The sequence below is a fragment of the Lichenostomus cassidix genome, unplaced genomic scaffold (assembly GCF_008360975.1).
Source record: "Lichenostomus cassidix isolate B80296 unplaced genomic scaffold, HeHo_3.0 HiC_scaffold_43, whole genome shotgun sequence".
Lineage (NCBI taxonomy): Eukaryota > Metazoa > Chordata > Aves > Passeriformes > Meliphagidae > Lichenostomus > Lichenostomus cassidix.
The window spans coordinates 572,796-599,782 of record NW_028147635.1 but is presented as its reverse complement, the minus strand read 5'-3'; the positions used below and the strand labels follow the sequence as shown (position 1 = coordinate 599,782).

Here is a 26,987-nt window from a genome sequence, read left to right as displayed (position 1 = left end):
AATTGCATATTTGTGACCTGCTATTGAGAGAAGATTTGCTCTGCCTTTTATGATTTGAGATATCATTTCTAAAGGTGTGATGAATGTCTTTGGCAACCTGTAAGAGAGAAGAACACATTCAATTATTAACAACAGATCTTTCGTAGTGGAATCACATTGAAAAATGAGACTGCACAGTCTCAGGTCTTTTTCTAATACCGCCACGAAAAAGAGTTTATCGGGCATACAGTGATATGCCTGTTTGTTTTGTAAGGCATGAATGATTTTTTCTAAGGCGTTGCAAGTTTCAGGAGTGAGAGATATACAGGATTTGATGCTATTGTTTCCTCTCAACAGATTAAAAAGTGGAGCAAGTTCATTCGTAGTGATTTTTAACTCAGGCATGGTGAAAGGATTTAGACTTCGTTCTTCACAAATTTGGCATTTAACTTCATGCAAGTCAGTTAATTGAAAATTATGAAAATAATTCTGGGAGTGTGCTGTACTTGTTAACGCGGGTGTTACGATGCAGCTCCCCTCTCCTCGTTGCAGGGTTTGAGTGTGGGGAGGTTGGATTGGGTGGCTCAGAGACGCTGATTGTTGCACGGGGTTCGCGTGACGTTTCACGGTGGCGGGGATTTGAATATAGAGCGGATTGTCTGGCACAGGGGATGGGGGAGCTGTGGGAACGGTGGTCGGAGCCGCGGCCGGCAGCGCTGGGGTCGTAGGCAGCTGCATAGATACTGAATCGTCGGGTATTGTAATGATAACAGACTGAGCAAGTATCTCCCCCGCGCAAAACAGGAGGGGAGAGGCCAGCCCCGCGGGGGTAGGGGGGGAGGGGGGGTTAGCCGCGATTGTGTCAGTCAGGGAGCGTGCAGCAGCAGGAGCGAGGGGAGGGGCCGCGGTGACCGGGCTGCTCCCGCCGGGGTCTGCCAAGGCTGCAGCCGGACGGGAGCGGAGAGGGGTGCGGGGGGCAGGGATGGGGCGGGTCCTTACGGTGGTAGCAGGGAGAGAGAGGCGGCGCGGGTAGGGGGTGGGGGGGGTCACAGTGTCGGCAACAGTAGAGGGGATTGTGGGGGTGGGGAAGCAGGGTGACACAGCGGTGACGTCGGTGGGCGGACGCGCAGGAGCGGAGGAGAGGGGCGGAGCCGCGCCGACGCCGAGGGAACCAGCAGGCGGAAATGAGGGGTGGGGAAGAGCGGAAGCGATCGGAGACAGCGTGGGGCGCGGCATGGTGGCCGGGGCCATCGGAAACTCGGGTGCCGGTGCGGCGGGGACCGGTGGGGGGGTGTAGAGCGCGGTGCGTGGCGGGCTCCCGGCGGCAGGGGGTAGGGTCGCGAGAGCGGGGGAGTCCGACGCGGGGTGCGCTGCGGGTGTCGTTTTAAAAGTAAAGAATTCTACGAGCGTCCTGCAGGCTGGTACTAGTTCCGCGGCGGAGAGATCGCGGCGCGAAATGTTATTAAAAAGTTTGTTCCCAACTATTTCCCAGAAATCTTTAGTAAAGACGACGGAGCGGTCCGCGTTTGGAAAATTAGTTAAGGTCCATTCTAAGAGGTTTTTTAGCTCCTGTTTAGGTAAATTATTTGGAGTGGAGCTCAATAGGCGTTTAAGTTGCTTATAGAGATCTCTGTCGTGTGCACTATGGGTTTGACCCATGGTGTGAGCAGGGGTGCTTACCTGGTGCCGCAGGGGGGGTCGTCCTCAGAGCACCGTCTCGCTCAGGACTTTCAGGGATGTTTTAAGAGCTTCGGGGTGTGCGTGCTGTGCACGACTTTCCGCGCTCGGGACTCTCCGTCCCAGTTCGGTTAAAGAGCTCCGTTTGTGGCGTTGCTCGGCAACAGCGTTCCGTGCTCGGGACCTCGTGGGTACGGTGGCGCTCAGAGCTATAGGATGAGCGATGCGTAGCAGCGTCCACCTATGCTCAGCGCACACGGATTCCACGGTAAGGCCCTTTTTAAGAGCTCCAGGTTTTTGAGCTGCGCAGCAGCAATCGCCCGTGCTCGACGGTAAATAGGCAAAAGTCCTCTGAGAGCTCCAGCTGATCCGTATTAGGAACGAATTGCTGTGCTCGAGGTGTGCCTGAATATTTTTTTAGAGCTCCAGCGTTTCCTTGCTATAGCAACCACGCCGTGCTCGCGGCACTGTTAAGGTAGCTTTAAATAGGTAAAATAGTTACCATCCACGGAGAAGGGTCTTACAGGGAGAAGCTGGGTCAGTCGTCCAACCACGTTATGGCGCCATCTGTAAGAATTGACTCCGTGGGGTTTAGTTATGGGGGTAAAAATAGGGACAAGAGATCTCTAAAGATGAGTTTTAGAACATGAAGGTTTATTGTGAAATAGAGTAGGGGTGAGAGGCCTGTGAGCCGCAAGACGCGACTCCAAGCAGGCCAGCAGAAAGGGGAGAGAGAGAGAGAGAGAGCAAAAAGAAGAGAGCCAAAAGAGAGCGATTTGCCGTTTACAATACAATAAATTGTCTTCTCTGTTGAATATTCAACTCTTCTTTAACCAATCTAAGACAAACTACAAGTCTTACAGCATTTACATACAGCCTATAAGAATCGTCCCATTACCATATGGGGTGATGTTTCTGACCCTTGGACTTGCCTGGGCAGAGGGCATTGTTCTATCAAGAGGGGGCATTACCTGCCCTGGTCATGCCATTGTTCTCTTAGTTACTCTACAACTCAAATCTTGTTTTCATTTTAATCTCGCTCATATTTCCCATATTCTCATCATCTTTTGCAAGGCTATCGTATCTGTAAGGCCTTCCTATTTCATCTCCCCCAACAGTGTTGCAATTATGTATTCATTGTGTGTCTATGTGTGTCAATCTGTTCTATGTTTGTATGTTTGTTATGTTCTGTGTCAAATAAATGGTATTTTTAGACAAATCGGCCAGATATCAAAGAATCTTGCGAACGGGACTAAGTCTTGGGAAACTAGCTGTCTTAAAGCCTGTCAAACTGCAAAAGCACATAAATCTCCTCTCTCCCATGCAAGACAGATGGGAATGTCCCGCTCCCTTCCCGGGGCAGTGTCACACCTGAGCCAGGTGTGCAGGGCAGGACCTTGCCCTGACCCCAGGCACTGTCCCACCTGCAGGATCTGCTTCCCATTAGCCTCTTCCTCCTGCAGCCCCAAGCCCAGGTTGGTGCTAAACAAAGGGCGCTGGCTCAGGGTCATCCCCCGGCAGGGGTTTGTGCACCCCCTCTGCCCCCTCCACAAATTCCCTCCTGGGGGCAGCAGGAGCTGGGTCAGGAGCCCTGTGGGGAGGGAAAAGGGGGTGACACTGGGATGGGGATCACACATGCTCTCAGGGACACACATGACCCCTGGGGACACCCTTCACCCTCTCCCGCAGAGCCAGGAGGATGAACTCCAACATGGAGCCCCCAAACCCCAGCAGCAACTTGGGGGGTGGGGTATGGTGGCAGCTTTGGGGGTCTGGGTTTGTCATGACCACTAAAAAACCTCTCCCAGCCCCACAGCCACTCCCAGGCCCCTCAAACCACTCAACAGCTCCTCCTAGGATGCTCCCAAACCACTCCCTGCAATATAAATTGGCCCAAGAGCCACCATAACCCCATTCCCATCTCCCCCTACACCCACTCAAATTCTCTCCAAGTCACACAGCACAGCCAGGACCCCAAACCTCTCTCACAGAGCATGCCAAACTCCCTCTCAGCACCACAAATGCCCCCAAAAGCCACAAAAACCCCTCCCAATCCCCCCAGGATTCCCTAAACTCCCTCTCATCCCCCATGGCACTAACCAGTAGGGGCTGGTGAACAGGGTCATCCACAGCTGGGAGCAGCTCAGGCACTTCAGCAGTGATTTGGGCACTTTGGGGGGCACACCCCACATGGGGAGACCCAGGCCAGGGACTGGGACAGGAAACCGGAATTCCTGAACAACAGATGGGCTCAGGTGGACACATTCTGCCAGCACAACTATGAGACTGTTGTCCTGTCCCACAGCCTGGGCAGCCCCAGAACATCCAAATCCTCATGAATATTCCCCTGAACCCCACATTCACCCCCAAATGCACAGTAAAATGGTGCAGCTTTAGATCTCTTTGTTTCATTTCTTTATTTTACCTCAGCTTTGGTTGTTGTGACAAGGTGAAGAAGGAAATTATTTAGGTTGGAAAAGACCTCCAAGATCATCCAGCATTTCTTGATGCCACCAGAAGAAACAATTACACAGCAGGTAACATTTTTTAGGGTGTAACATTAATAAATCAACTCTTCCCAATGAATTTTGGATGTCACTCTGAGTCCCCATGGATGTTCCTGCCCTTGTGTTTGTCCAGGTGGCCACAGGGAATCAGGAGGCCATGGAAGCCACCAGCCAGGTGCCTTCCCAATCTGAGTATGTTAGTTTTGCTTAGCCCAGAACATCAGCAAGCTATCTTTAGCATCTAGGGGAAACTTAAACCCTTCAAAAGCTGTTTTTAAAAGCTGAACACTCATAGGGCCTCTCCCCAGTGTAGATCCTCTTGTGATTGAACAAGTTTGAGCTCTGGCTGAAGCTCTTCCCACATTCCCCACATTCATAGGGTCTCTCCCCGGTGTGGATCCGCTGGTGGTCCATAAGCTGGGAGATCTTTCTGAAGCTCTTCTCACATTCCCCACACTCGTAGGGCTTCTTGGTCTCATGAAGCTTCTCAGGAATCTCAAGCTCCGAACTCCAGCAGAAGCTCTTGCCAACTTCCTGGCACAGGGTGGGTCTTTGCTCTTCAGAGCTCCCTGGGCTGGGTTTGCAGCCCCTCCTTGTGCAGCATCTCTGGGGCTTTTCCTCCCAGTTTGATTCCTGGGTCACAGAGCTGCTCAAAGTGGCCTCTTCTGTGAGGTTCTGCTCTAAGGATTTGTCCTCCCTGGTCTCTCTCCTCAGCTCATTGTCAAGGGAAGGAAGGACAAGGAGAGGATTTGGGATTTGCCTCCATGCCAGAGGGAAGGGGAAGGAGATCCCCCCAATCCATCCCTACCAGACAGAGTCAGCAGCAAGGTTCTCCTGCAGCCAGGGGCGATGCTGGGCTGGGAGATGGAGGAGAAGAGAGCAGGAAAGGGGCAGTGACTTCCTCCTCACCTGCCTGGCTGTCCTGGGGCATCTTCCTCTTCCTCAAAGCATCCTCCTCCATCTGGCCAAGTTTTGGGAAACGAAAATCCCCGTCTGGGTGAAAAAAAGGTGTGAGTGCCTTGGGCTGGGGGTTCCTCCTGCCCAAGTCTATCTCTAGAAGTCACCGGGTGTTTTGTGTCTATAAATTCCTCTTAAAATAAGAATGAGTTCAGAAAAAGCCTCCCAGCACATCCCCCTTTCCAGTCTCCTCTCTATGGGGTTCTGGGGTTTCCCATTCTCAAAGCTGCTGGGGCTCCCATGGGTCCTGGGGATCCCCCTTCTCCTGGGTCCTGATTAGGGATGCCGTGGGGTTTCAGTGCTCCCAGGGGTCCCTTCTTCCCTGATTGTGCTTTGGCTCCAAGGGCTCCCAGGGTGCCCCTCTTCAGGCTCCCCCAACTCCAGGCACTCAGGGCTTCCCCCTCTCCCCATCACCCCTTTCAGTGTCACAGTGTCCCAGCCCTGCCTCATCTCCAGCCTCCCCCACCCCTCCAGGCTGCCAGGGGTCCCCCAGCTCCGGTATTGCCCCTCTCTGCTCTCTGCACTCTGAGAGTGCTGCGTTCCACCCCCTGGGCTCTCTCACAGCTCCCCAAAATGATTGGCCTGTCCTGCTGATAGCAGGAAATTCCCAAATGGATCCCCCAATATTCCACCAAAGGTGCATTTATGGCTCAGCTTTGGAGTCCTGCAAGATCCAAACCTCCCCTTTAGCCCAAAATATCCCAGCCTGGGACATGCAAAGATATCTGGGGCTCACTTCCAGAATCTGCGAGTTCCAAACATCCCTCAAAAACTAACACCCTCCCAAAGACCCTCCGATAGCTTTGGGGTGAGCTTCCCCTCCCTGGTGACCTGTGGAATGCAGTGGGGCAATGATCCCAGAGCCAGGGGTGCTGCAGACACAGTGGGTGGTGAAACCTCATGGTTCTCCTGCTCCTCCTCTCTCTCCCTCCTCTTCCTCCCACTCCTCCTCTGCTCCCACCCCAGAACTCCCTTCCCCTCCCTCCTCTGACCCACAGCTGCTGCAGCACTGGCTGCTGGGTGGGGGGAACCCCCCGATCAGCCCCAGGGATGGACAGGGGGCTTGGGGACCCCCAGTGCAGATTCACCTCCCCCAGAGGCCCAGGGAATTGCTCCAGGCATCCAGTGCTGGGGGACAGGGCTGGACCCCCATGGAACTGCCCTGCTTCCGTGCCAACCCCACCTTTCCCTCTCCTCTCCTCCCCCTTCCCATCCTTCTCCCAATCCACAGACCCCTCCCAATTCAATTTCTTTTTCTCATCCCACTCCCGCTTTCTTTGGGGGTCCCAGCCCCATATCTTCCCCCCTCTTTCACCATCGTCCCATCAATCCCAATCCCCCCTCCGCTATGATTGGTTTTGGGGTTCCAGGCCCCTCCTGCCCACTCCGGGGGTCCCAATCCCCATTTCGCTCCATTTGGGCTCCCAGCCCCCCTTCTGACCGCGCCCCCCGCTCACCCCGCGGCCGGGGGGACTCCCAGCGCCACCAGTGCCACCAGTAGGGCCCCAGCTGCCCCCACACGCTCTTGCCGTGCCCAGCGCCGGTTTTGCAGGTGCCCAGAGCCCCAAAGCAGCCCAAAGCGCTCTGCCCTGGGGGGTCCCCAAAGCGGCCCCGCCCCGCGCGGCACTGGCAGCACCAGTCCGGAGCAGTGCGCAGCGCGGGCGGGCGGCATCAGCCGTGCCGGGCAGGGCCGGGCAATGCCCGCGGGGCTCCCCCCGCACTCGGCCCCCAGTTGCCGGGACAGCAAGGGGGGCCCGGCCTGGGTGCCCCCCACCTCCCCCCTCCCCAAATTCTGCTCCCGGGGGCGCTGGGGGCGAGGGGGGGCGCAGGTGGGGTCCAGAGGTTCCGGAGCGACGTGTCCCCCCGCTGCCAGTGCCACCCCCGAAGGATCAGGGGTACCCCAAAACTCCCTCACAGGTGCTGGATACCCCACAAGCCCCTAAGGAGTGGGGTCCCCTCGGCTTCATCACCCCCAACCTTCGGCTGCCTCATCCCAGGCCCCATCCCACCCATCCCCCTCCCACAGACTTCATCCCACCCATCCCCCTCCCACAGACTTCATCCCACACCCCAATCCACATCCAACCCTTCCCAGGGCTCATCCCATCCCTCCCGGCAGACGCCACCGGGACCCCCGAAAAATTGTCGTCTAGGGGACTCCCCAGTATTCCCCCAAGGGGCATTTGCGACTCATATTTGGAGTCCTGCAAGATCCAAACATCCGCCCCAGTCCCCTCCCCCCACCACCCGCCCAACCCTCCCAGGAGCAACCAAAAACATTTGGGGCTCCGTTCTGAAGTCCTGCAAGGTCCAAAAATCCCCCCCACCTCCCAAAAACAACCCCAGGCATTGCCCAAGATATTTGGGCCGAGCTCCCCCTGCCCGCTCACCTGCGGGATATCCTGGGGGGCGATGCTCCCGGGCCGAGGGTTGCGGACACAAAGAACAATAGACACACGTGGTGATTCCTTCTCCTGCTTCTCGTGCTGCTCCTCCCCTTCCTGTTCCTCTTCCCCGCTCCTCCCCCTTTATGCCTCCTCTTCCTCCCGCTCCCCCTCTTCCATCCCTCCTCCCCACCTGCTCTTCCTCCTGCTGTGTCTCTCCTCCTCCTCTCCTGCCGGTTTCTCCTCTTCCTTTTATTTCATACTCCCATCCCGGCTTTGTCTCACATCACCCCTGGTCCATCCCGTGCTCAGCAGAGCATCCTGTGCTCTGTCAGCACTCTCTGCTCCTTCGGCAAGGATTTGGGATTCATGCCAGGCACAGACACTGAACCTCACCCCAAACTGCCCCGGTGCCATTGCTGTCCCCTGGGCGCTGGGCAGCTGCTGTCCCAGGGGAAGCAGGGACACAAAGGAAGCCAAGTGCAGCCCAGCTGCCCGCGCTGATCCAGACGAGCCCCAGGGACAAGGTCCTGCAGAGCCACACGGAGCCCACGGCTCCTGGCTGGGAACGGCTTGTGTTGTGGCTGCCCCAGCGGCCAGAGCGAGTCCTGGAGCTCCCCCAGCTCCTGCAGCAGGACCCAGGTTCCACCTGCTCTGCCAGGCCCTGGCCAGGGGCCAGCAGATTCACTGGCTCCATGCAAAGGGGGAAGACAAGAAGAATGCATTGGATGCAGCCCCCAAGGACCTCGAGCAAATTGTTCAGGAACATCCAGACCTTGACCTGATGTTTGCAAAGCTACAGCTGGCAGAGTTCTGTGGTTCAGGAAACCCAGCACGGGAAGAGGAGACCTACAAGGAGCTGCAGGAGAAACACCCTGAGCCTCAAAGGGTGTCACACTCCAAATCTCTGCTGGAGAAAGTTCTTCCTCTCTGGAAAGAGATCCCGGGATGAGGTAAAAGCAAAGTTCGTGGCTTGTGACAAATTTTCCATTGCAGGAAGAGCAGAAGAGGAACTGCAGGTGGAGGTTGGGAGCCTGGGAAGGAGGGAGTGGTGTGCAAGGTGGTTTTTTAGGGTTTGTTTTAGTTCTCCTCCTCATACTGTGATTTGCTTGGGTTTGGGGGGTGTTTGGTCACTGCCCCACCCCAGCCACTGCAGCCTCTGGTCCAGCCCCAAAGTGGCTGCCAAGCCCCTGGCACCTAAAAACCCCACCTGTGAGAGGGAGCAGAGCAGGTAAAGGCTGTGACACAGGTGTGACACTGACATGTCCCACAGCTCCAGAGCTCACAGCAGCTGAGATGGAGCTGGATCCAAGGCTGGGACTGTGGATCTCTCCCTCCCTCCCTCTCTCTTCCCCTCTCTCTTCTCCTGACATTCTCTTCTCAAAATCTGGATAACTTGAAATTGAACATGTTATAATTAGCTGTGACAGTGCTTTGTGAAATGCATTACTGTAATTCCAAGTTTAATATAAGGTATATGCTAAGTGAAATACTATTCCTCTGTCAAATTGTTAGGTCACTGGTTATAAATTAGGTTAAATAGAGTAAAGTGCTGTTCTTTTGCTAAGTTTTTATTTTTAAGATAGAAGTTAAGGTTAAGCTATAAGTTAAGTTCTCTTAAGTTTGACGGCTGTTAATCTTTCAGGCCATATTCCTTTTATCTTTTTCCCTCACTGTCTTTTTGTCAGATGCACCTAAACACACCCAAACACACCCACACCCACACACACACACACACACACACACATACTGTTCTCCATTCATTTCTGGTTTGGTTGCCTGGATTTGCTTGGTTTTGTTGTTACTTTTTCCCCTGGTGTGCCTGAACTGTGCAGTCAGGAGCAGAGTGACTCTTGCCAAGGAACTTCGTTGTGCTGTTGCTTAATATTAAATCTGGTTTTTGCTGATTCCTTGCTGGGGATTTTTTAAGTGCTCTCAAGCCCTCGTTCATAAGAGGGTGAAGGAGCCCTGGGCCAGGCTCTCGCCCTGGGGAACACAGGGACACTGCTGGGGGGTCCCTGTCCCCCTGTCCCACCCCCCAGGGCCCTGTCCCCCCTGTCCCTGTGTCAGGCTCTGGGGGTCGATCTCATGGAACATCCTCTGGGGGAGGCTGTGGCACTGGGGGGCAGGGGGAACCTGGGGGGACAGGGGACCCTGCTGTGCACGAGCAGCGTTGGACTTGTCTGGGGGAACTGTGAGGGGGGCTGGGGTGGAGTGACTGCCCCAGTGATGTCATATAGCTACCCAGTGATGTCACACAGCCACCATGTGATGTCACAACCTTCTCTGTTATGTCACAACCCCTCTGAGATGTCACCCAGCAACCCTGTGATGTCACAATCCTGTCTGTGATGTCACAGCCTTCTCTGTGTCATCACACAGCCTGCTCTTAGATGTCACAGACAGCTCTGTGATGTTACACAGCCACACTGTGATGTCACATCCCGCTCTGTGATGTCAGACAGAGCCACCCTCCATGATGGCAGAGTCTTCTTTGCAACCACACAGCCCCCTTTGTGATGTCACAGCCCACTCTGTGTCACAGCCTGCTCTGTGATGTCACACAACCAACCAGTGATTTCACAGCCCAGTCTATGATGTCACAGTCAGCTCTGTGATGTCTCAACCTACTCTGATTTCAGAGCCCTCTGTGATATCACAGCTCACTCTATGTCATGCAGCCACACTGTGATGTCACAGCCTGCTCTGTAATGTCACACAGTCCCCTCTATGATGCCATAGCTGCTCCATGACCTCACACAACCCAGTCTGTGATGTCACACAGCTCCTTTCTGACATCACAGCTGCTCTGTGGCTCTCTGACACAGCCCCAGAGGTGCCCATGGCTATGACACAGCCCCCTCTGGGCCATGGCATAGCCCCTGCCAATGCTGAGCACCTGTGAGCTCTGGGTGTGCCCTGCTGGTGTCCCTGAGATGGCCTGGCAGTGCCCCAGCCCTGCTGGGCTGTGCACAGGAGCTGCGCCTGGGCAGAGCTGTCTCTCTGCAGCGCTGCCGCTTGCCAGGAGCTCCTCTGTGCCAGGAGCCCAGCCCAGCTCAGCAGCACAGCAACAGCACAGGGACTTGAATGACCCTCGTGGGGCTTTGGTGCTGTTTGCATCAGACTCAGTCCCTTGGAGTGTGTGAAGAAACTTCACAACAAAACAAAGTGATGTCGAAATACTGAAGTTCCTTGTAGTTTAAATGGGTCCCACTGAGGGACATGACTGAGAAAGTGTCCCCAGGTTCCAGTTAGAGAAGAACACTGGAGGCAGTGATGGCAGGTGGGGACAAGCAAGGCAAAGATGTCTCTGATGCTGAGCAAACCTGGATGTGTTTCAGGAATCCAAAGGGCCAAGCCCTGAGCCCCAGCCCCTGGCAAGGCAGATCCTGTCCCTCCTTCATTGCTCAGGGCTCTTCCCAGGGCACTGGCATGTAGGGATGTGCAATGCCAAGGGCAGGACCATGGGGTGGCCCCTGCCAGGCTGCTGGGCAGGGACAAGGAGGCCATGAGGCCCCAGGGCTGCAAGGGTCACTTGTGTCCTGCTGGCCTCAGGGCCAGGGACAGCAGCCATGGCCAAAGTGCTGCCCAAGTTGGCTCTGTCAGGGCCTTGCAGCTTCTGCACATCCCTCTGCCCTCTCCAGCCCAGGCTGTCCCATGCTGTCCATGCCCTGTGCCTCTGTCCCTGCAGGCTGTCGTCATCCCCCAGCTGCCCCACCTCACTGGCCCTTCCTTCCCTGACAGCTCTGCGTCCTGCCTGGCTCTGCCTTGGCACACAAAGCCTTGGGCTGATCCAGACTCCTAACAAACCATGGCTCTGCCTTGATTTCCCTCTGGTCTAATGCTGTTCATTAGGAAGTTTTTTTTTAGTTATGGAGAAATATTTCAAAGAGCTTCTAATAAATCTCCATTCCTGTTTTAAAGGGTGTATTTTTCCTGTTTAGAGAAGAGGTGATTGCAGCATTCTGTGGTTGTCATTCATCCAGGGTCTCCCCTAAGGAGGTCTGGCCTGGTCAGAGAAGCTGTACCTTGAGTTCTGGCACAGTATGGACAACCTTGCTCCACATTCCTTAAACACACATCCTATCTCTCCTCTCTTACCTGGGACCTGCTCTCCTTGGAGAACTGGCTGCACTCAGGCTAAGGGGACTTCTCTTTTCTTTTTTCTTTTTTTTTTTTTTGTTTGTTTGTTTGAAGCAATCTCAAGCGCCTTAGTTTCCCCACTGAAAACAGACACTCTCCTCAATGGTGTGCCAAACCCAAGCTGCCACTAAAGAGGTTCCTCTTCCCCAAGGCAGAGCCTTGCAAGGAATGTTTTAGACACATAAGAAGTTCTACAATAAACCCTAATGCAGGGTTCAGTGAAGGCAGAATTAGACCAAGTGCTGAAGGACAGACAAGCTTTGAACTCCTTGCAGCTCAAAGCACCCAGGGGATTGTTGAGAGGTGTGTGGGTGAGCCAAGAGTGAGGGGAAGGGAAATGCAGAGAGCCCTGGAAGTGCTTCTGTGCAGACAGGCTGCTGGGAAGGGCACTGCAGCCCTGCCCTGGGCCAGCTGTGATGCTGGATTCTCATGCCAACCTGCACTGGGCCACTGAAAGGGGCTGTTGCCATGGCCACTTCACTGAGCCCACGGCAGCAGCCCATTGCTCAGGGCTGGTGTCACTGCCCAGAGGCACAGGGGATCCATGGCTGGGGTTTGTGCCATGGCCACCTGCCCTGTGCCATGCTGGCTGGGCAGGCGCCGCGGAACCAGCAGCAAAGCCCAGTGCCAGGGCCAAAGGCCAGGTCAGCCTGACAGAAAGGGTCAGTGCTGGGGACTGTTTCCATGGCAACCATCACTGGGACACCAAACCTGGGTCACCTGTCATGGCAGTTGCCATGGAAACCCCTTGGAGGGACTGATGCCAGGGACACTTGCACTGAGACACTGCTGGGCTTGGGTGCCATGGCAACCACCATAGGGCATCATTGGAACAGAGGTTGCCATGGCAACCAGCACAGAGCCCCTTCCTACTGTCCAATGCCAGGACAACCTGCAGGAGACAGGTTTGCTGAGGTTGGGTCCATGGCCAACAACCTTTGCCCTCCTGGGATGGGGATTGTCACGGTCAGAAAGGAGCCTGTGGAGCCGTGGTGATGCTGGATGGCCATGGGGTGCTGCTTTGGGTGGGGCAGAGGGAATTTCCTTCCCAGGGCTTTCCTGGGGCTGTGCTTTGGGGCTGTGCTGAGCACAGGGTTGATCACACACTGATGGTTTTGTTCTCGCTGAGCTTGCACAGAGCCAAGGCCTTTCCTGCTCCTTGTCCAGCCATGCTGGGGAGGGGCTGGGGGTGTGGGGGAGGTTGGGAGGGGATACAGGGGGACAGGTGACCCAACTGACCCCAGGGATATCCCAGACCATAGGACATCACGCTCACTGTATAAAGTGGGGGAACAAGGAGGAAGAGGGGACATTTGGAGTGATGGTTTTTGTCTTCTCAGGGATCACTTGGGCAGGAGGGGATCCTGTTTTGCCAGTGGTCAGGGTGAGCACCAAAGACACAGACAGCAACTGAAGGAATTGTGTAATTTATATAAATTCAAAACTGCCAAGAATTACAAAAGGATAAGTTCAGCAATATACAAAATCATTTGCAAAGAATTACAAAAGGAGAAGCTCAGCAATGAACCCAATCATCACTACCAAAGATTGCCTATAATGATTTAGAAAGATCCATCACCAGTTACCCTCAGACTTTACCATCACCCAGCCCCACCCATCAGCTGGGGAAGCTGTCACAGCCAAGGACTGCAGAGCCACTCTGGACACTGGGAATTCCTGCAGCTGTGTCCAACCACAGGTGAGGCTTCCAACCTCGCTGGGAGAGAGCCCAGCTTGGAGAGTGCTGAACAATCAAACTGACAGCACTTCCAGTGCAGGAACATCTGGATTCATTCTCCTCTTGGATTCTCCCAAAGCCTGGCCAGGGTTCAAGGAGGAACCAAGAGAGTTGACTTTGATCCTACACTGTCAAACAAGGCAAGATGTGGCCTTGTCCAGTTTCTAAATACAGAAAGGTAAATTCATGTTTCACCAGTGAACAGATACATAGATCATATTGCTAATAAAGCTTTGTTAATGAGTGGATAAAAAGATAACCTTTGGTTGGAAGGTTCATCGAGAGGTCAGCTTTGGCTCAGGGCCTGTTGTTCAGGCCTTGGTTCTTCAATTGGTCCTTTGACCAGCAGATGAACTAAAACTTTCATAACAATTCTTTGGATAACAGAGTCTTAGATTTAGGTGTTACTTTAGTGACAAGGTTATTCATTCTTTTTCCTCAGTCTCATTCAGGTCAGGAACAATAATTCCATTGTCCATGGAGCTGGCTCCTTTTTAATTCCACAATAATGCCCCAAGGTCCTTTGCTGTTCAGCTTCACTGCGGTGTCTGTGGGTAACAAGGCTTGGTGGGGTCCTTTCCCCTTTGGCTGCAGAGCTGCCAGGTCCCAGTCCTTGAGGTGCTCCAGGCTCCTGGCTGGAATTCCTGTGGAAGGCACTCAGGGTCACATCAGCCTTCACATGGAGCCCTGTGGATCAGAGCATTTTCCAAAGGGAACGTTGGGGCAAACAGGGAGATTTGGTCTGGAAGGATCTGTAAAACAACATCCTGTAACATTTACTTGTTCTTCCATAGAACACTTGGCTGCAGGGACATATTCCCATTGTTCTTGCCCAGGTTTCAGGATTAAAACTGTGCTGTCTTTCCCCAGAGCTGTTCCTTCAGCTGGCTCAGGAGGGCCATTTGGCCTCTGGACCCACACCTTGGCTCCATTATTAGGACTGCTGCATCCAAACCCTTTAACTCCACAAGCAGTACAGATTTGAGGTGGATCTCCTTTTTTCACAACTGTTTTTAAAACTGTATTATCAGTTTTTGCCCTATCCTGACATGGGGTTGCATAATCAAATCTTGTTCACTATTGTTAACCAGAATTTAATTTCTTCTTGATTATTTGTATCAATTACTCCTCCCATGACATGAACACTTTGCAAGGCCAAGCTGCAGTGAGCAGTTATCAAACCAAAGTGTTCTGGAGGAATCTGAATTCCTGTTCTGGTATTGATAACTCTCATTTGCTTCTGATTTATCCTCATTAAATCTAATGCATAAAGGTCCAGCCATGCAGCTTCTGGAGAGGACCTGTAAGGGGTTCTCCATCAGGACAGGTTCCCATCTCCTCATTTTTTCATCTGTTCTTTTAACAACCCCTCCATCCATTCCACAAATCCTACAGCTTGTGGATAGTGTGGTATATGAAAAACCCAGCAGCCTTGATCACTTTATTTCTCACAGTAACAGACAAAGCATTCCATATCACAGTATCAGCAAACCCTATAAAAAATAGCCAGTTTCATCCCTTCTTCCTTTTTTCATTATACACAAACTTGCCAATTTTCCCACTGATGTTCAGGTCCTGGCCAAACATTTGCTGTAGGGTATTTAGTGTTACATCCCTGAGCAGCAAAAGGTAACAAACTGTCAGCATTATTTCACATTATTATTTCGTTTGTATATATACATATAAATATATATACATACAAACATATTCTAATTATATTTTTACATATAATTTTTATTTTATATATATATTATATTATTATATTATTTCACTTGCACAAAGAAATCTGAGCTCGAGATTAAAAACTTCTGTTGCTCCATGTGGGAGCATTCCAAACACAATTGTTCCTTCTGTTGGTGCTTTATACAATATACTGTTAACAAAATTTATCCTCATCTTCCCAAACCCACAAGTTCTTTTCCTTTTTCCATATGCAATTTTGGATGCATTTTAATACATCCAGCAGATCAGCTGCTTTTAACCAACTTCCCCATTGCTCACACAGTGCTCTGATCTCAGCCCACTCCAGAGCCAGCCAACTTTAGGGAAGGTCTTCCCAACCAGCAATCTTGGATGGGACTGATTCCTTACATTTACAATTAAAAAGTGACATTTTGCTGTGATCTGGACAGACTATGCCAATTTTGTTTTGCCAGTGGGCAGGGCCAGCACCAAAGACACAGACACCAACTGAAGGAATCAGTGCAATTTCCTATCGTTCAGAGCAGCAAAGAATCACAACAGGAGAAGCTCAGCAAGGCACCCAATCATTCCTACCAAAGATTGCCTGAAGGGATTTAGAAACATCCATCACCAGTTAGCCTCAGACTTTACCATCACCCAGACCCACACATCAGCTGGGGAAGCTGTCACAGCCAAGGACTGCAGAGCCACTCTGGACACTGGGAATTCCTGCAGCTGTGTCCAGCCACAGGTGAGGCTTCCAACCTCGCTGGGAGAGAGCCCAGCTTGGAGAGTGCTGAACAAACAAACTGACAGCACTTCCAGTGCAGGAACATCTGCATTCATTCTCCTCTTGGATTCTCCCAAAGCCTGGCCAGGGCTCAAGGACGAACCAAGGGAGTTGACTTTGACCATACAGCCCCAAACCAGGCCAGATGTTGGATTTCATGGCCTTGTTTAGCTTCTAAATACAGAAAAGTCAATACATGTTTCACTAATTAGTGGATACATCTATCACAGTGCTGAAGATCATGCATATTTTGGTAATGAGTGGATACAAAGATAACCTTAGGTTGGAAGGTTCATGGAGAGGTCACCTTTGGCTCAGGCCTGTTGTTCAGGCCTCAGTCAGGCCTCTTGTTCAGGCCTTGGCACTTCAGGGATGTGGTTTAGTGCTGGGCTGACAGTGCTGGGTGAACGGCTGGGCTTGATGAGCTCAGAGGTCTTTTCCAACAGAAAAGATTCTAGAATTCCAGGATTCTATCTGCTGCATTCAGTCTGGTACAAGTTAGCAACATTACTTTGCTCAGGAAGTTCCCTCTTGGTCAGCTCTTGAGGCCTAAGGCTTCAGGCCCTTTAGCTCCTGGTGCTAAGCTGCTCATGCTGAACAAGACGACTCAGAGAGAAGAATACAGCTCATCCAGTTCCTTCTGGGACACTGAGAGGGGAGGGTGTGAAAACAGGAGCATTGCTTGGTGTCACCTCCTCTCTGCCCTTCACGCCTTTCAGTGCTCTGAAACAGCCAAAAGCTTTCTTCAAGAGTGCAAGGAAGCAGCTGTTCCTTCTGCCAGGTCTGGCTCTCTCCAGTCTCTGCACTTGACTGCTTTTGTCCCTCTTGCTGTGCCCTCTGTTCCCCCTCTGCTCGCTGGCTGCTGCCCAGGACTGTGGAACTGGCCCAGATCAAGTGCTCGAGAGCCTCATTTCTCTGCCCTTGGAGCTGCCTGGGCACAGCAGCCTTTTCCATCTGCAAGCTCCATATGGACAGGGAGTGCCCAGCTCCGTTCCTTGCACAACCTCCAGGAGCCCAGGGCCTGCCATCTCAAGTCCCTGCTGGCACTGAGGGCTCCCAGGTACCTCAGGCTGCTGTGACACCACTGCAAACAGGAGGCAAGAGTGGCAGGGGCTGTGCTCAAAGTCAGCTCCATTTGCTGCTACTGCTGCTGCTGCTGTGGGGTCATTTGTCCAGCCCTGCCCCAGACTCAGGGATCAGCTCCAGGCCCTGCTGCTGCTCCCTCGGGATCAGCCACAGTTTGGTTGTTGCTCTCAATGCCAGCAGAAGCAGTGGCTGAAGCAGCAGGTACTGACAGTGCCCCAAGCCCCGGGGCCAGCGGGAAGGGAGCTGCTTCACATCAGGACCAGGAGCAAAGGACATTTCTTTTTTAAGACATATTTTCTGGTTTAAGAAAAAAAAAGGGAAAGAAAAAAACCACATGAAATACGAAAGATAAAAACAAAACTCAGGTGTGTAGTAAAAAACATTCTGTAACTTTGGATTAAGAGGCAACTGATCTTTTGTAAAAGAGAACTGAGTTATTTACTTTGTAAGTGAGCTGATGGCATGGATCTATCTTACTGACCTCAGCAGCCTTTTTTAAAGATTTTGGAGTTTGTTTCCAATACTGTTTTTTTTAATTGTGGCTGAAGTATTAGGAAATTGATTGTGCCATGCCAGCTCCGAGCAGGACCGGGAATCTAAACTCTGTCAAACCCCAACTCCTTTAGAAGATGCCCTTCCTTCTCACTCTGTGAATGAGCTGTACATTCCCTCTGAAATTGTCAGTAGTTTCATAAAGACAGAAAGTCCCACTTACAGCTTTTTGCTCTGGTTTGGAAGTGGAGAAGGGCAATTCTTCATTCACTAACTCCAGACTGCACTGCCTCAGGAACACAGCCCACTCGCCAGGTTTGGCTCACTCGTGGCACTTCTAGAGGAGGAAGAAAGTGCAATTGCACAATTCCAACCCAAAAGGAATGAAGAGTGGGACAGACAAAACATCCTGTGGACATACAGGCGTTCAGCTGGGACTGTGGAGTGTTGGGGTTCTTGCCAATTGGATGTGTATCCCTCACTGCAATCTCTGGGCCTGCAGGAGAGTCTCACTCACCTGCACAAGCAGAAAGCTCCGTCGGTGTGCTCAGAACAGGCTCGTCTGATGCAGAGCTGTCAGAGCAATGGGAGGGCAGAGCAGACCCAGCCGTGCCCAGGGCTGAGCCCCAGCAGAGCCCTGGCAGAGCCCAGAGCAGCCTCAGCATCCGCAGAGCCCTGCTGGAAGGAGAGAAACCAGAAACTGCCCGTCAGCTGAAGGCTCCTGTCCCCCTTGTCCCAACTGCCCCCAGTGCCCAGGCCATGCTGGCTGAGCTCAGAGCTGTGCCCAAACCTCCCCATCATTGCTGCTTTTGGGAGGAGAGCAGGAGGGCAGGACATGTGCCCAGCCTCCAGCCAGCCATGGCAGATCCACTTCCTCAGCAGCTGCCCAGAGCCAAAGAGCAGCTTGGCAGATGACTGAAGAAGTTGCATCCATCCCAGCCAAAGGGGAAAACTTTTGGGGCCCAGCTAGGCTGTGCAATGCACAGATGTGGGAGCATCCCCCTGGCTTTGAACTCACCTGCAAATTGGGTGTGGAGTGTGTCTTTGAAGAAAGTGCCACAGTGATTAAAGCTGATCATCTTCAGCTTGCATGTCGCCAGGTCAAGGAAGAGGTTGTCAATCCTTGAAGTCCTCCTTGGTGTCTCCAACTGAAGCTCCACCTGGTGCAGCATCTCCAGGGGCTCCTGCTCCTTCCCTGGGGGCCACACCAGGCTGTCAGTGTTCTGCCCAGGGCCCCAGCCAACAATGAACCAGGACAAGATGTGTGGAGCTGTTACCCGCCAGGCCCCTGGATCAAACTGTGCATGTGGATCTCTCCCATCTTCTAGGGCAGATGAACATCCTGCATCCAAGGATCCTTGAAGAGGTCCTCCAGCGATGGCCTGTCCAAGGGTTGCATGGACAAACACCTCTTAATAACATCTTGGCACTCTGAGGAGAGAAACCAGAAACTGCCAGTCAGTTGGAGAAGGCTCCTGTCCACTTTTCCCTCCCAGTTCCCGTGCCCAGGCCATGCTGGGTGTGCTAGAACTGTGCCTAAACTTCCCCAGGCATTCTCTGTTTTGGAGGAGAGCAGGAGAGCAGGACATGTGCCTCCTCCTCAGCAGCTGCCAGAGCAGGATGCTCATGAGCCTGCTGCTCTCTCCCAGCACTGGTATTCCCCCTGTGCCACAGAGGTGAGGATCCACCTTGAGAGAGTCGTCGTGGGAACAAGATCCGCCCCCAGATGATCTCCTGGCCCCTCCTGAATGGGTGCTTCCCGACGACCAGGTGGTACAGCAGGAGGCCCAGGGTCCAGATCGTTGCTGCCCCACCATTGTAGAATTTGAGGTGGATCCACTCTGGTGGGCTGTAGGACAGGGTTCCTATGGAATACAGATGGAGTTCATCAGGGGATGCTGCTGTTCCCAGAGCCTCACCCCACATCCCTGGGCATGCAGGGGCTGCACCAGTGGCACACAGGGTGACCTGCTGCCCTCTCATCAGCACCTGTGACTCGTGTACAAACTTGGGGTTGGAAAAGAAGCCACTGGTGTTGGAATGAGGGAGCAGAAGCCCTGGGGAGGTCCAACCACGACATGCAAAATAAAACCATTCCCAGAGGTGGGAAAAACCACTCTCATCCCTCTCTGCCTTGGCCCCGAAAAACAATTACAAGCCAAGGCAAACAAGGGGAGTGGAGCAGTCCAAGACCTTCCTCACCTGCCTACCAAACTGTCTGGGGCATGGAGTCTGACACCCCTCACTGCTACACTCATTGGGGTTTTGTCAGACTGACTGCCCCAGCCCCAGCCCAGCCAAGCGCAGAGTGGGTGGTGAAGGTGGTCAACAGGGCTGCAAGCTGCCCCCCTTCGACCCCCACCCAAAAGTAACTTGGCTGAAGAGTTAATCCCATGCCTGGCAGCTACAGGAGAAGCCCTGGTGCTACACCCAGGCTGGACCATGAGATGCCCAGGAGCATCCCCTGGGAAGGCTCACCTGCAAATTGGGTGTAGGCTGTGTCTTGGAGGAAGGTGCCACAGCCAAAATCGATGAGTTTCAGCTGCATGGTGTCCAGGTCGAGCAGGATGTTCTCAGGCTTGATGTCCCTGTGCAGCACCCCGCAGCTGGTGCAGTGCTGCACGGCCTCCAGCACCTGCCGGAACATCCCCCGTGCCTCCTCCTCCGGCAGGAACCTCCGCTCCGCCAGGAAATCCCAGAGGTCCTGACAGCGCTCCGGACGCTCCAGCACCAACAGGTAGTCGCTGGGGAGCTCAACCCACTCCAGGAGCTGGATGACACCAGCACAGCCAGTGGACACCTTGTGCAGCAGCACGATCTCCAGGGGCGCACGGGTGCCATCGGGCTGCGGGAGGACCACGATGCCATCAGTGGGGCTGAGGCTATGCCAGGGCTCTGGGACCCCTCAGCCAGCCCGGGATGCTCTGCGCCCCCCGCTCACCCCACGCCCGCTCTGCCTCCCTCGAGGCGTCCTGGCAGCTCCCACCCTGCCGGGCCCCGGCTTATCCCCGCCCGGCACGGCCCGGGTTCTGCCGCTGGCCCCGCTCACTCACCAACTCGCCCCAATGATGGATGCGGTTCCGCGGTACACATTTGATGGCCACCTGCGAGCAAGAGACATCAGCGGGCTCAGCTCGCTACCCGCTCTGCCGAGCCCCACCCTCCTCCTCCTCCTCCTTCTCCTCCCCCTCCTCCTCCGCCCGCCGCCAGCCCCGCCACTCACCGGGGCGCCGTCCGCCAGCCGCGTCCCCGCGTAGACGCTGCCGAACCCGCCTGTGCCCAGCAGCGCACCCAGCCGGTACCGCTCCTGCAGGGCCTCCTGCGCCTTCCCTGCGGGCGACACGCGGCCGTCACCGCTCGGCCCGGGGCCACACACGGCCCCCGACCGCCTCTGCACCGCCCCGGGCCGGGCATGCCCCTCTGAACGGGGCACGGGCGGCTCGGGGCCGGCGGCCGGACTGCCGAGCGGCAGAGCTCGGGCCGGGGAAGCTGCGGCCGAGGCGGCGGGAGCGGCCGCGCCGTGTGTGTCCTCCTCGGGCCCCGGGAGGAGCCGGGGCCGCCGCCGGGCTTGGAGCCGGGGCCGCCGCCGGGCTTGGAGCCGGGGCCGCCGCCGGGCTTGGAGCCGGGGCCGCCGCCGGGCTTGGAGCCGGGGCCGCCGCCGGGCTTGGAGCCGGGGCCGCCGCCGGGCTTGAAGCCGGGGCCGCCGGGGCTGGCGCCGGGCTTGGGGCCGGGACAGCCGGGGCCGCCGCCCGCACAGGCGGAGCCAGGGACAGGCGATGCTGCCCCAGCCGTGGCCACTGAGGCCCGCCCAGCAGCGCCACAGCCATGCCGGCGACAGCCGGTCGGAGCCGAGAGCGCGGCGGGCCGCCCGGGGGCGGGAAGGGGGCAGCCCCGGCCGGGGCAGGGGGCGGGCCGGGCGCATGGCCCCGCCCGGCAGGGGGAGAGGGAGCCCGCGAAAGGGAGGGGACACAGGGAAAGGGACACCGGGAGAGGAGGCGGGACAGGGGGAGAGGGAGAGGAGGAGCAGGAGAAAGGGACGGAGAGGGTCCTAGAAACTGTTCCTTAGCTGCAGCTGCGCCGCTGCCGCCGCCGCCGCCGCCGCCGCCGACGCCGCCGCGGCCGCCGCCGCCGCCGCCGCCGCCACCGCCGCCTCCGCCGCCGCTGCAACTGAAGCTCCGGGGCCGTTAGTCCGAGTGGCCGTTAGTCCGAGTGGCCGTTTGTCCGTTCCCCGCTCGCCCCCGCGCGCCCCACGGCCGAGCCCCGCGCGCCCCCGGGGGCAGCCCCTGAGTCTGTCCAAACACGGGAACTTTGCCGTGTTCAGCCCACATCCAGAGGCTTGACTGCTGCACAGTGGCACAGCAATCCCCTTGGCTGCTCTGTGCATTGTCCCTGCTGAGGGTCAAACACTAGCAGAGCACATTCCCTGTCTCTAGAATTCATACCTGAACCAAGCACTGCACTTGTGTCTCCAGCATTGCTTTCCAAGCAGAATGGGGAAAGACAAACTGTGTGTAACTCATGGTATTACAGAGAGTCTAAAACATGCTAAGTCATGGATCTTCGAGGTGAGATCCATTTCCAGTTAATGCCATAGAGAAGTAGTGCAACATGGAAAAGGAGAGCACATAAATAAATAGAGGAAAACATCTCAGATTGTTTCTTTACATTTTCATTTCACTTCTGGAAAGCTGTTTCAGTTTTCCAGGAATCTTCTCCACAGTCGTGCTTGCTCTTTTCAAGAACCTTTCCTGGAGGGAATGAATTGCAGGAATTATTGGGCTGCACTGGCCCTGGCCGGGTGCCTGGTGCCACCAAAGCCACTCTGTCACTCTCCTCACAGGTGCAGGACACAGAACTCAGGAGGAAAGGCTCGTGGGCTGGGATGAGGGCAGGGAGAGGTCACTCACTGGTCACTGTCAGGGGCACAACAGACACAAGTTAGGGAAATTAATGGAATTGATTTCTAAGCAAATCACAGTATGAGAAGGAGAACTAAAACAAACCCTAACAAAACAGTTTCCCCACCCCTTCCTCCTTCCCAGGCTCCCAGCCTCCACCTGCAGTCCCTGCTCTGCTCTATCTGCACAGGAAATTTGTCACCAGCCACCAACTTTGCTTTAGCCTCATCTTGGGATCCCTTCCTGGAGAGGAAGAACTTTCTCCAGCAGAGATTTGGAGTGTGACAGCCTTTGAGGCTCAGGGTGTTTCCCCTGCAGCTCCTTGTAGATCTCCTCTTCCCGTGCTGGGTCTCCTGAACCACAGAACTCTGCCAGCTGTAGCTTTGCAACCATCAGCTCAAGGTCTGGATGTTCCTGAACAATTTGCTCGACATCCTTGGGGGCTGCATCCAATGCATTCTTCTTGTCTTCCCCCTTTGCACGGAGCCAGTGGATCTGCTGGCCCCTGGCCAGGGCCTGGCAGAGCAGGTGGAACCTGGGTCCTGCTGCAGGAGCTGGGGGAGCTCCAGGACTCGCTCTGGCCGCTGGGGCAGCCACAACACAAGCCGTTCCCAGCCAGGAGCCGAGGGCTCTGTGTGGCTCTGCAGGACCTTGTCCCTGGGGCTCGTCTGGATCAGCGCGGGCAGCTGGGCTGCACTTGGCTTCCTTTGTGTCCCTGCTTGCCCTGGGACAGCAGCTGCCCAGCGCCGAGGGGACAGCAATGGCACCGGGGCAGTTTGGGGTGAGGTTCAGTGTCTGTGCCTGGCATGAATCCCAAATCCTTCCCGAAGGAGCAGAGAGTGCTGACAGAGCACAGGATGCTCTGCTGAGCACGGGATGGATCCAGGGTGGACAGCTCCGGACTGGTGCTGCCAGTGCCGCGCGGGGCGGGGCCGCTTTGGGGACCCCCCAGGGCAGAGCGCTTTGGGCTGCTTTGGGGCTCTGGGCACCTGCAAAACCGGCGCTGGGCACGGCAAGAGTGTGTGGGGGCAGCTGGGGCCCTACTGGTGGCACTGGTGGCGCTGGGAGTCCCCTGGCCACAGGTGAGGAGCTCTGGGGTGAGCTGGGGGAGGAGCAGGGGGATGGGGCTGGTAGATGGGAGAAGGGGTGCTAAAAGGTGGGGTGAGACCCCCCTAACCGAGTGGGAGGGGAGTGGAACCCTGTAAAAATCAATGTTTACCAAATATGTTAAAAGCCACTAAGAATGAAGAGGGATGGATGAATTACCTTTTGTAATGAGGGAAATAAAGGAAAAAACCCACAACAAAACCCACTGGGGGACTGAGTCCAGGATATCTAATCTTTGAAATTCTCTGCTTGGTGTGGGATAGAATGAAATTGCAAAATCAGTAACAGTGAATTGTTAAATTTATTTAAAAACAATCCCATAAACAGGAAAAGGCCACCTCCTGGAACAGTTAAACTGGGAAATTCACCTGGAAGTTACTGGAAATCGATTTCTCCAAATTACCCAGACAAATTGGGAATCACTGTCTTTTGGTATTGGTGGACAAATTTTCTGGATGGCCAGAGGTCTTTCCCTGTCGCACCAATAAATCCAGGGAAGTAGTAAATATTATGCTTAATCAATCATACCAAGATTTGGGGGCAACTTGGTTTGTCTTCAGGGAGAAGCCTCCATTTTATAGCAGATGTGGTGCAACAGCTGAGCAAAACCCTGGGTATAAAAAGGGACTGACACAGCCCTAGGTGACCACAGGTGAGTGGGAAAGTGGAAAGGATAAATCAGAATTTGAAACAACAAATTAGGAAAATGTGCCAGGAAACCTCTTCAAAACAGCCACAGACACTTCCTCTGGCTCTTCTGTGAGTCAGAATTCAGCCAGGGACAAAACCAGTGAATTGCTGTAGGGTTGGCTGTACCAAACACCATCAGTTCCTGGAGAAATCCATCCAAAGGGAGAAACAGATTTAAATCTATACCTGGTTTCTTTAGGAAAGGTGGTTTATAACCCTGTCGGGACCAGTTGCTGTGGATGTCCCTGTTGATCCATTCCAGTCTGGGGATTTTGTGTATGTAAAGAGTTGGAGCTCTGAACCCTTGAAGGAAGAGTGCAAAGGAGCTTTCCAAGTTCTCCTGGTAACCTACACTGCCCTCAGGGTGGAAGGAATTGAACCCTGGGTTCATCACACGCAGGTAAAACCAGCAACCACATATTAAATACAGCAGAGAGAAAACTGACTGATACCCTGGACCCTGCAGGTTATATATATATATATACACTACTGTTTTAGGTATCAAATATGAGTTTCTAAGGGGATACTGTTTATTGGATCTAGATGAAGATGATGACTAATTGCATATTTATAATAACAATAGAAACTATGTTGTTAACCTCTGGGGAGGGGAATGTGATCTTAAAGTTAGTGCAAGATTTTTGCAGATTACAGAATGTAACCCCTATAACAGCTTGTTTGCCAACACATTTTCTCTGCAGAAAATCCAATTCCGTGGGGAGCTTTAGTCAGTGCTTTGACGAAAATCTGGGAACACGTGTGGGAAGGAAATAGCACCCAGGGCAAATGGAAAGGGATGGAAGGAGAATATTCCTTACAAAGGAATTCTTACAGATCAGAACGATACTGTTGAGAATTGTAATATCTCAAAACTGGATCTGGAAATCACCTCAGGAAATACCTATTGGCTGACAGATTACAACCCCTTGGGGATGTCAAATTCCAGAAGTATGGAATAGCCCTCAGACAGGACAGTGGGAATATATCCAGCCAGTTCAGTGGTGTCTGGACTGGGAAGGGAGCCCAGGCCTCCCAGAGGACCCCTTACAGGTGGGTATAAAATAGCCTGATTTAATAAGGCCAAGGCCAAAGGATCCCAGGGCAAAGGAAAAGTGGAATTGCATTTGGATAGACACTTGAACTGTTTGGAATCCTGAGGTACAGTGGCTCATGGCTGTGGCCCAGGCTCTGAGGGTGGGATGTGTCTGTAGAAATTATTCTGCCTTTCTTAATGACACCTGTTAGGTCTCACCTAACAAACAGTTCAGCTTGGCGAGACACAGACTGTCAGCAGGACATGGTAAAATCATTAGTTCACTCAGGATGGGTGGGAAGTGATGGAATTTGGGGCACACATTTGCCCTTGGGGGAATCAAGAGCACAATGCACACTTGGGCTATTAAGGTTATGTCCCTTGTGGAAGGAATCACCCCTGGGAACCCAGCTGTGGGGAAAGGTTAAAGGGGATGAAACTTGGAAACATCCCAGCATGGGAACTGCAGTGGGATGGATTTTGGAATCCATCTTTACTCCTCAAAGATCTGCCTTTAGGAACAGACCAAACACACACCATTGGACTGCAAATGGGAACTTTAGTGAATGCAACTCAGTTGGGGTTTACTGAAATAAATGAACAGTTGCAAGCCACAACTAAAATGACCTTACAGAACAAACTGTCATTAGATCTTTTGCTGTTACATGGAGTATGAGGATACTTGAATTGAAACAACACACTTGTTGTGTGCACCTTCCAAATGTGATGCTGAATTGGATGATTAGGCAGAGAGGATAAAATTGGTTGCTGCATCCAGCAGGGAATTAAGGGGAAGATTAGAAAGTAACTGGTTAAATAAAATATTTAAAGGACTTGGATTTTCTCTGACTGCTTGGTTGGCCTTACTTTTGTAAAGTATAATTGGGATCACAGTAATAATTGTGATTATGACACTTGCTTTAAGCTGTGTAAAGAACACAACTGTGAATGCAACTGAGGAACTCACGGGATGTGAGTAAAAGAGCAGAGTGAGGCTTGTGAAGGCTTGAAGGGAAGAGAAGCTTCCCAAGCCTCAAAGAGGGGGAATGTTGCCAGATGAAGAATCATTTGCACCTGCTGGGTTCATACAATGTTTATTCTCCAGAACCCCCTGGCCCCTGGAACCACACAATGCTTATTGTGTAGGAAGCAATCAGCCCAGGTGTGCCAACTTCTACCAGCTCACCAGGCAGTCAGGTATGGCTTTGGGGTCACCAACCACCAGGGACCACCAAAGAGAGCCCCAGGACAGAAGAACAGATGTGCAAAGGGTGGGGGAAATATGGTAATAATTTTGGGGAAAGATTATCATATGTAAGTTTATTCTGGGACAATCACTGAATATGTATGTAAAGTACAGGCTATAAACAGGACCTTTCCTGTGCTCAGCATGCACAGCTTTGAGAGGAGCTCTTCCCTGTGCATCTGGCCAAATAAAAAATGCTGCTGCTTAATGCTGCATTGGGGTTAAGGAGGTTTTTATTTTACTGAATTTTTGGTGACACCTCTCTGGCTGTGTCATAGAACCACAGAGCAGCTGTGATGTCAGAAAGGTGCTGTGTGACATCACAGAATGGGTTGTGTGAGGACATCGAGCAGCTGCAACATCATAGAGTCAATGTGTGACATCACAGAGCAGGCTGTGACACAGAGGAGGCTGTGTGACATCACAGGTGTGACATCACAGGATGGTGATGGGACATGGTAGAGTGGGCTGTGAGATCACAGAGCTGCCTGTGGGACATCACAGAGCGGGCTGTGACAACACAGCAAAACACAACTGCAGGGCAGTTGTGTGACATCACAGAGTGGGCCACACAATG

General features: G+C 53.6%; 3 protein-coding genes across 4 annotated transcripts in view; 1 reads left to right on the top strand and 2 right to left on the bottom strand.

The window, feature by feature from the left end:
• Nucleotides 1-5,144, bottom strand: part of LOC146421072 (uncharacterized) — a 61,486-nt gene extending 56,342 nt beyond the window's left edge. The window contains exon 1 of the mRNA XM_085047617.1: nt 5,073-5,144. Within this exon, the coding sequence (XP_084903743.1) occupies nt 5,073-5,124 (52 nt within the window). The 5' untranslated portion in view covers nt 5,125-5,144. The remainder of the gene's footprint in view (nt 1-5,072) is intronic.
• The window catches only part of LOC146421070 (uncharacterized), a 391,077-nt gene extending 366,498 nt beyond the window's left edge, over nt 1-24,579 (top strand). For both annotated transcript variants that reach the window (XR_014848756.1, XR_014848757.1), the window contains exon 2: nt 24,331-24,579. The gene's annotated coding sequence lies outside the window, so the exon portion shown is untranslated. The remainder of the gene's footprint in view (nt 1-24,330) is intronic.
• On the bottom strand, nt 18,716-21,263 carry LOC146421071 (serine/threonine-protein kinase pim-1-like). The gene is made up of 6 exons (XM_085047645.1): nt 21,125-21,263; nt 20,660-20,766; nt 20,490-20,540; nt 19,915-20,281; nt 19,125-19,301; nt 18,716-18,867 (listed from the first exon to the last, which is right to left on the bottom strand). The coding sequence occupies exons 1-6, from the start codon at nt 21,261-21,263 to the stop codon at nt 18,761-18,763; spliced, it is 948 nt and encodes a 315-aa protein (XP_084903771.1). The 3' UTR covers nt 18,716-18,760.
• Nucleotides 24,580-26,987: the final 2,408 nt, after the last annotated feature.